The sequence below is a fragment of the Lupinus angustifolius genome, chromosome LG11, assembly GCF_001865875.1.
Source record: "Lupinus angustifolius cultivar Tanjil chromosome LG11, LupAngTanjil_v1.0, whole genome shotgun sequence".
NCBI classification, from domain to species: Eukaryota; Viridiplantae; Streptophyta; class Magnoliopsida; order Fabales; family Fabaceae; genus Lupinus; species Lupinus angustifolius.
Genome location: NC_032019.1, coordinates 31431088 through 31440941, shown reverse-complemented (window position 1 = coordinate 31440941; position 9854 = coordinate 31431088). Strand labels below are relative to the sequence as shown.

The 9854-nt window shown below is 31.8% G+C and overlaps 1 protein-coding gene across 1 annotated transcript; it reads left to right on the top strand.

The window, feature by feature from the left end:
• On the top strand, positions 901 to 5528 carry LOC109359098 (subtilisin-like protease SBT3.17). The gene is made up of 3 exons (XM_019603621.1): positions 901 to 1185; positions 1677 to 1774; positions 5281 to 5528. Exons 1-3 carry the CDS (start codon positions 950 to 952, stop codon positions 5361 to 5363), a joined length of 417 nt encoding a protein of 138 aa, XP_019459166.1. The 5' UTR covers positions 901 to 949; the 3' UTR covers positions 5364 to 5528.

Below are 9854 nucleotides of genomic sequence, written 5' to 3'. Positions count from 1 at the left end.
AATATTATTACAAGATTCACTTTCTATTTTTAAATAATTATTTAGAAGAAAAAGGAGAGTCGTGTAATTATTTTTCCTAAAGTTTAGGAAAATAATATCTCATTAATTGTCTTATTACTTAAATTTTACTATAATCTCTCATTGATTACTCTGGTTATAAAAACATGATTTAACAATAATAATTGAATATTCTCAAAATTGTAAATTTGGAATATTTTAAAACAAATTATGTTATTATTTAGTATCTATGTATTATTAACATAGACTTAAAATTAGTAAATCATCCAACAACATTCACCCGAGATGGCAATAAAAACCGAACCCGTTGGTACCCGCTCAAACCAAACCCGTGGGTACCAGCCCGATCTCAACCCGAATTTAATGGGGAAAACCTGATGTGATTGGGTTCTGGTTCGGGTTTTACACGGGTTTAAATTTCGGGTTCGAGTTTGGTATAGCAAAGACCCTAACCCGAAGTAAGGTAATTCAATTTAAAATTGAAATTTCTATCATTTGCCAATTGTTTTTAATTTCTAATTTTATTTTACATACTATTAGATCTTCAAACATAAGAGAAATGAAATAATACAAGAGAAATGAAATAATACAAGAGAAAATAGAAATGTTAGAGACAAATTACACGTAAATAATATTATATTTTCCTTAATACTTTATCATTTTCGGGTTTTTTTCCGGGTTCAGGAATGATATTTTTATATTCAACCTGTTGAATTTGGGTTCGGGTTTTGAATTTGGGTTCAAATTTAGGTATGTACAAACCCGACCCTGACCACTCCGTTGCCATTCCTAATATCCACCGATCCACTTGTATTAGTGGATACATTTTTTTTCTAGTTTTTTTACATTATTTTGTTTAAACTTTTAAAAGTCTTGGAAGTCAATAAATTCGATTAATCTTCCCCTCATTTGAAAAGAGAATAAAGCCAACATGAGCATTAATCTCAACCTCAAACCTCATTATTCTCAATATCTTTTCCTTGTTTTCTTCGCATTGCTTCATTTGAATTCCGCAGCCATCATGTCTGACTCTGCTGCCAAACCCCTTGATTCTGTTGATTCTTCAACTTCTTCTGCACCCGCGGTTTACATCGTCTACACTGACAAGCCCGTCGGCGAAGATCCTACACCCTACCACATCCAAACCCTCTCTACTGTCTTCGGCAGGTTCGTCGTTTTTCTCTCTTTGTTTTATCATAAAGCAGTATGAAGTTGTTCGATTCATATAGCCGAAAAATGTTTGATTGTTGTTGTTCCTTAGAAAGCAAAAAAAAACATTTTTTAAATAAAATATTATGATGTCATTCAATTCTCCGAAAAAGGTTTGGTTGGATAAAAGTTTGATTGTTATTGTTCCTTAGAAAGCAAAAAAACATATTTTTAATAAAATATTATGACATCTTTCTATTCATATAGACGAAAAAGGTGTGATTGTTATTGTTCCTTACAAAGCAGAAAAAGAAACATATTTTTAATAAAATATTATAAGGTCGTTCAATTTATATAACCGAAAAAGGTTTGGTTGGATAAAGGTTTGGTTGTTGTTGTTCCTTAGAAAGCAAAAGAAAACATATTTTTAATAAAAAATGAAGAAAATAATTCGAATGTGAAATGGGTTTTGTGTTGTTTTTGGTTGTGTAATTGGTATTTGATTGCAGTGAGGACGCTGCAAAGGAGGCTTTGTTGTATACTTACAAGAATGCTGCTACTGGCTTCTCTGCTAGGCTCACTCCTGAGCAGGTTGCTGAAATTTCAAGTAAGTATTGTGTTTGATCCTTTTCTCTCTGGTTCCATTACGCTACTGGTTGTGTATGCATTTAATCCAACCACCAACAACCAAGTCTAAGTCGTTACCCACTTATTGAGGATCAACCTATCAGAAATCACACCTATAGGTCATAAACTATTTATGCCGGAAGAAGATATTCATTTCATAGCGTTTTAAATTGTTGTTGCGGTCGCAATTGGGGTTATGGTGATTGATTGTGATCATTGCAGCTATTGTGATGTGTATGGTGGCCATTGTAGTGACTTTTTTGTGATTAGAAAAATACTTTTGAATTTGATGGGGTCTGATGCGATCTAAATGCGAATCGATGCGGTTGCGTTGTAGTCTGATGCGGTTGCATAAGTGTGATTCGGTATCACACCGCAATTGCAGTGTGATGCGGTTGCAGCTGTCACTGCATTATTGCGACCACATATGATGATGTGTTCCGTAATTCCAAACAATAATTTTGCCCGTATTTTTTCTTGGTCTCATTTAACTTCCAGCAATTGGGCCACTCTTCATCTGATCTAATCTAACCAACATGATGTTTCTTGGATGATTGTTCTCTTATGACCATTATCTTTGTTTTTTGGAGTTCTGAAATTGATAATTGATAAGTGTGATAAGATTTTATGTTATGTTTTAAGAGAAGATTTGTCCACTTTTTGTTCTAAAATTCTTCATGGGGTTTCATGGACTTTTTAGAGGACTAGTGAGTTGTGACTGAATTTGTGAAATTGTTTATACAAGTATCACTCACTTTACTTCCATATAACAGCAATGATTCAACCCAAAGCAAGTAAATAAGATAACAAGAATGGGCAACTGACATCCTTATTTGGTTTTGCTTAATTTTGACACATCACATTTTCAGCTCAATGCTCTCAATGCAATGTTTTGGTTATAAGCTTTTTGGAGTACAAAATAAACTAATCCAAATCTGCATGCTGTCTTTGTTCTCTTTTCTTTAGTTTTTCTTCCTGATCAATCATGTTCAGGTCAGCTTTTGAAATCAATGACATAGCTATTGCAGTATGCTTTAATTTTCTCATTCATATATGTGATTCATATCCCAATTAACCCTGCCCAATTTGAGGAAACAAGACACGTTTAAGATGTTCTGCTATATTCTGGAAAGGATTTTAAATATTCAGCTGATAGAAATTATTGAACCAAATTGTTAACCTTAATCAAGTTCCTAAAGCTCTTGCTTATTATGAGTTTCCTGATCCATGAGACACCTTCCTGCCTGCCTACATCTTCATATCTTTTTGCACCAAAACATGCTTTCCATATTCCTCCTTCTGCAAGAACTTATGGAGGTTTCCATGTTCACGAACCGTCTTTATTGGCATCGTAGTTATTGTGTTAAGGGGCTGATCAGGGCATCCTGGATGTCTTCATTCAATTTTTATATTATTGTAGCGCATGAAGCCATTAGTTGGCTGCCCGTATTTAAATCCAGAATGCTAGTAAATGAATGTGAGTTGAATATGGGAACATGTGTTTAAATTGTTTACATTTTATAATATCTATTTAGAATGGAGAATTAGAGAACTACCTCCTACAGCATCTCTAAGCAGGCCTAGTTTATCACATCTACTTGAAAGTTTTTTCATGTGAATAATGTTTGGTGCACATTAAGTCATTAGCATCAAATGCATCACCTCAGATCAGTGTAAGGTAGCAGTGGCAGAATCAGAATGTGGAACTACAAAAAACAAAGTGGGATCAGTTTTAATGATATTATTGAAACTGCTAATATGAGTCTATGCATATCAATACATATACTCTCTTTTATGTGTATGATTAGTCTTTTTTTTCCCATTTGCCTCAGCATCTGTTGTAGAGCCATAGCCACCGGAGTTTCCTTGTGGTGGTCACAAGGTTCAAAATTTATATGGTTTGTTCTTACAGTGCATCCATTTTATTGTAACTTCTCACATATATCTTTGTTTTTAAGTCATGAAATTGTCAATGTCACATAAGTAATTTGCTTGTTATTTTTGTGACTGATTTTGCGACTGCTTGGACCAGAAGGAGTGCACTGCTGGCCTCCTTCAAGCTTTGATGCATCGAGGAGAGTCGGTTATGTGCAAGGATTCTAATGCTTGATTAAGTGATAGTCCAAAATAGTGTGTTGATTAGGATATTGTTGTTTACCCTCATGGCTACTATGCCTTTATATAGTAGAGTGAATCATGGGGACCAAATTGGTGTTAAGGGCAATCTGGTCATTGTAGGTGCAATGGAGAAGTTTTTTAGCACCTTTCCCAAGGCATGGGGTACTAACTCATGTGTGCTCCCTAAGATGAGACATTCTCTTTAGTCTTTACTGACGATGCAAGTAAACTCTTAGGGTCTGTTTGCGAGTTGGATTTTGGAGGGGAAGAAAGAGAAATGAGAGGCTTGAGAGCCATGAAATACACTTGTGAGATGACTTTAGAGTCTTTCTTTTCTCTTTCTTCCTCTCCAAAACTCAACTGGCAAATGAACCCTTAAAGGACATTACACTTAACCATACAAAGCCCAAATCCTATAAGCCACATTTCCTCATTAGGAAAATAATGGAAAGAACTTGGTTTCGAGACTTGTCTTGCTTCTTCAGCAGAAAGAATATCTCATCCTAGAGAACATGTATAACTCAATGCACCAGCTCTTAGTAAAGTGTTGGTAAGTTTTCCCCTACGTACATGTAAATCTGTAATGACACCTTGATAGTAACTCGGTTCATGAGACCCGCACCAGTAATGTGGGTTAGGATTGTTTTCATATTCACCACACTCATCTTGCATCCTCATTTGAGCGTCAGAGTCATTACAGCTATTCAACTCCCCTTCTCTGGTGCCATCAAAGCTTCAAGGAGGCTGCAGAACACTTTTTATCCAAGCAGTTCAACGACTCAGCACAGAACAAATATAGATTCTTTCTTTGTTCTGAATAATTCTCTATTTATATAGTTATTATTGTTGAGTTTAATATCTATGCATTGTCATTGTAAATTTTTTTTACGCTTCCACTACATCATCCACCATTCATGTGTATTTCTTTCATTATTCAAGAGTCAGTGACTATGAACACATAAACAGCGAGTGATGCATTGATAATATATTACACCGTCAACAATGTTTAAAATTGTGTTCATGGTTGTGGTTACTGTGATTGTGGCCGTTACTATGCAAATTACACCCATTGGGGTTTGTGATTAAATTTTTTTTCTTTTTGGAATTTGATGCGGCCTTATGTGGTCCAATGCAGCTTGGTGTGGCCCAATTGTGGTTACATTGTGATTCTGTCACACAACAATTCTGGGGTGATCCGCTTGTGGATGCCATCACAATCACAATATTACATGTAGATAATGTGATACGGTGCACAATTTGATACAATGAGTGTCGTGCACAAATTATTTTCTCATTATCATTTGGTAAATGCTCTCCATATTAATAGTTAATGCTTGATATTTAATTGAGATTTTTTTACATTGGCAGAGCAACCTGGTGTTCTTCAAGTTGTTCCAAGCAGGACACTTCAGCTCCATTCAGGAGGATCAGGACTACTTAACTTGCACTAAAGGAGGATGAAGAATCAATCTCCTAATGTTTATGTGAGCATGTATGAGTTCCAAACCGTTAAATAAAAAATGTATTAACTAATTTGACCCAGCCTATAAGGACATGGGTTTATATTATATAATATAATATTATGTATTGCTAAGATCTGTCGTATGTGTTTCTTATTGTCTCATTATTCCAAACATTTTAATATCTATATACTGTCAGTATAAAAATTTATACACAATCAGTATATTATCTATTATTTAATTATATTACTTTTCTTTTGAAGAATCAATGATAATTAAATATGAATAGTGGATGATGCAATGATAGTGTAATTAAATAAATACCCCTTCCTCATACTATTGTGTTTCTTTTCACAAAAAAATGGCACACCTTAATTGGACTGGTTGGTTTGGTCAATAAAAATACACCAAAAAACATTAAAATTATAATGCTTTCAACTTATTTTGTTGTTTTTTCATTTGTTACCTTACATTGGAACATAATTGTTCAATGAAGTTTTGAACTTATTTATTTATTTTTGTTGTGATTAAAGTTTAAAAAATGTGTTATTTAATGATGTTTTCAACTTATTTATGATATTTTGTTATTCCTATAGTTGTTTAATTAGGTACTTATGTAATGATAATGTTTTTAAATGTGGCTAAAAATTATTAAATAATTGTAACGTTTTTAATGGTCATGGATTCTAATGTTTTTAATTAGTTACTTGTGTCATTGTTTAACACCTTAATTGAAATTTTTAAGGACAAACGCGGGCATTCATTCTATGAGTAAATATATATATATATTGGTCTATCAAGAATTTTATTTTTATCACTTTGATCCGAAAATTGAAAAAATTAAAAATGGTTGAAATTATTTTTTTAATATTTTTATGACCTCTTGCACAAATTATATTGATTCATATTCACAATCTTTGAATATTAATCTAACTTTTTACTTTTTTTGGATTAAATTGTTACTTGCCAAAATATATTCCTTAGTCGTTCCACTTCTTTATCAAGAAACCAAAGCCATAAAATAAGCCTCCGTTCTTGAATGAGATAAGCATATATGCATGTTTGTTTGGTGACTTGCCTTTGAGTGGTTTAAGCAAGCTCTGCCAGCACAACTTTCATTTGTAGATTCACTTTCTCTTCACTAGTGTTGGAACTATGGAGACAACATGAATGAGGAAGAGCATTGATAATGTCTTAAATTTATATGTTGGAGAATTTCTTTATCTATAATCCTTAGATTGAATGTGGAAGTCCTAATGATTATGGTTTTGTTCCGTTAATACAATGTTTATGCCCATACATAAACCCAAATGGAACAACCATGATCCAGACCGAAGAAACCCCAATTGATTTCATGGTGAAGAAGAAGAACATACATTGATTAACCATTTGGAATCTCGAAGGTATGAGAGTGTGATGATCTTCCAGATGTTAGAGCACTTGATAGTTTTCCTTATGCTTCTCTAGAGAGGAATGAGAATGCCAAAAGTGAGAGGTTGATGATGCTTGGATGGAGAGAGTTTGCCTTATGGATGACTTGATAGTGTTTTATCCTTATAGATAACACTGTCTTAATCCACCTTTATTCTCCTTAACCCTACACTTGAAAACCCGTTGCTCTACGAATGTGGACCATAACCCATAAAAGTAACCGAAGTGGTTACTGCTTAAGTTGCAATAATTCTAATTCAGTCCCTTCATCAAATCAGAAATTGCCTGAAGGTATCTACAATTATATTATTTCATGACACATATGCTCTTAGCCACCAAATTATTCTTGAGGATCATTTAATATTTAGGCTAACTAAAATAATGACCATAACACAATTATAGAATTATATTTGTGACCCATAAATTGTCAGAAATTCTAACATTATATAGATGTGTCCCCTACCTCATTATCTCATGAACGATTTATATGCATGTAGAACTATTTTTCTCATTGTCAGTTGATTTTGAAATGAAACTTTAACATAATATTAGAGGCAGAGTCCAATTTCTTTTTGATTGTAACTTTATCAGTTTAATTGACTTCAGATCCATAAGAGCAAGGCCAACATGGTTAATCAACAATGGTGGAGGTGTTAGGAGTAATGAAAGAAATGCAGCACCTATTATTATTTCGATAAAACTGAATAGAAGATAGTCTACTTAGCTTTTCCACCCTATAGTGAAGAGTTTAAAGAGAGAGAAACTAAGTTAATTTCCAAACAAAACGAGAAAACAACAATGTTGAAATATATTTTGGATTATTTTGTATTAAACTAATAGTTAATTTAAATTTACTTACCTTGTATAAACTATCATTTTAAATTCAATTTCCATGATTAAAACATGTAGTTTAGTTAGTTAGTCAGTTAGGAGTTAGATATAATTATGTGTCTTGTATTTTCTATATAATATGTGGATTAGTTTCTTTGTAATTCAATTCAAACTTTTTATTCAATTTAATTTTATTTAACGAGTGATATACCCATTTTTTCTTGATCCTTAATTTCTAACGTGGTATCAAAACAATATAAATATGCCCTCTTCTTCAGCATTATAGTTGCTCTCTCACTTTAATTGATCATCTTCTTCAGTTAGAGATTATAGATGAGAAAGCACTGCCAGATTATCAATTAATTGTTCACAAGCAAAAAGGTGTGTGAAGAACAACAACCTCCTCATTTTTTTTTCTGTTTATATGCCTATTTACTTTCTTATTCTCTAAAGAAGAGTTGGCCTCCTATCATTTGTGAACAAGAAATAAGTTGAAGTAAGGTGCTTTGGTTTCAATGAATCCATCTTTTCCTTATTCTTCTTCATTGATTTTTTATCATTTTTTTACAATTTTAATATTCTTCACTTCTCTCAATTCTTCTTTTGCAAAATTACTAATATTTTATAATATTCTTCTTTTGTTATTATTGAGGAAATAATGTTCATATTTCATTATATTCTTCTCTTTATTCTTGAACAAAAAACTGATCATATTTCATCATATTTTTTGCCAAGAAACCAATATGATATTTGTGAACATTGTTATTCTTGAACAAATATTGTTCACATTTCATCATATTCTAGATTTATCCATTCTTTGGCCAACAAACCAAGATGATATTCTTAAGCATTGTTACTTTTGAACAAGTATTATTCCTATTTTATCATATTCTAGATTTCTCACATATTTTGGTCGAGAAACAAAGATGATATACTTGAGCAATAATAACATTTGATCTTATTTGATCTTCTTTATATTGTGTTGGTTCTTGATAAACAACATTATTACTTTCAATTTCACTAATGTCTCATTTGTCTCTCATTCTATAAAATCATTCCTTGTATTATTTGCTGGAGTATATTGTATGCTTGGAGAAGAGTAACTAAAGTATAAAAGTAAATCTCATTGCTTCTGACGATAATCAAGACGTTGAATGAGTGCAACCAACAAATCTCATTCCATTCAATTATCTTTTGTCCATGCTAAGAGTTGTTAATATTCACTCTTCAGTTTGAGGGGGTGTTGAAATACATTTTGGGTTCTTTTGTATTGGGCTATTAGTTAGTTTAAATTCACTTACCTTGTATAATAAGCAATCATTTTAAATTCAATTTTCATGATTACAACATGTGTAAAAATAGATTTTTTAGTTTGTTAGGAGTTATGTATAATTAAATCTCTTCTATTTTCTATATAATAAATTGGTTAGTTTGTTTATAATTCAATTCAAACTTTTCTATACAACTCAATTTCATTCAATGAATAAAATACCCATTCTTTTATTGTTACTTGATTTCTAGCAAATACTAACATCATCCAAGCTAATATGATCAAAGAAAAAAATGGGTATGCAACAATTTCATTCTTGTTATTTATTAGTTGAAAAGGTGAGTACTCAATAATTCAATTACCCTACTCAATATTTGTTCGAAGTTCGACTCGTTATTTAGCTTGACAAATTTGGTTCATCAACCAAATGAGCTGAACTTAAGCTAGAAATTGAGTTCGTTAAATAAAAGAGTCGAACTTGAATTAAACTCGTTAGGTTCATGAGCTGACTCGATATATATATATATATAAAAACTAATTTTCTATGTTTATTCTTACTAGTGTAGTGACAAGCACTTTGTGTCTGCCGACCCACATTTTTACTTTCTGATGTCAAAGATTTAAGTTTTATATATTTTATTTTGATGAATTAGAATATATTTTTTGTATTAAATATAATTTTTATTTGGTACATTTTATATTATATTTCTTTGTTTTAATTGTTAAATTAAGGTGATGGGTGGTTAATACGTTGGTGGTGATTATATAAGATTATATATTTTTTGTAGAAATTAAAAAGGGGTTTTAAGGGAAAAATAGGAAAAGGAAAATTATATCATACTAATAGTTACATCATGTTTTCTCTTTATATATAGTATAGATTATATCATGAGTTACGCATTATTTTTTTATGTTTATTGTTATTATATATATGAACAATGTTATATTTA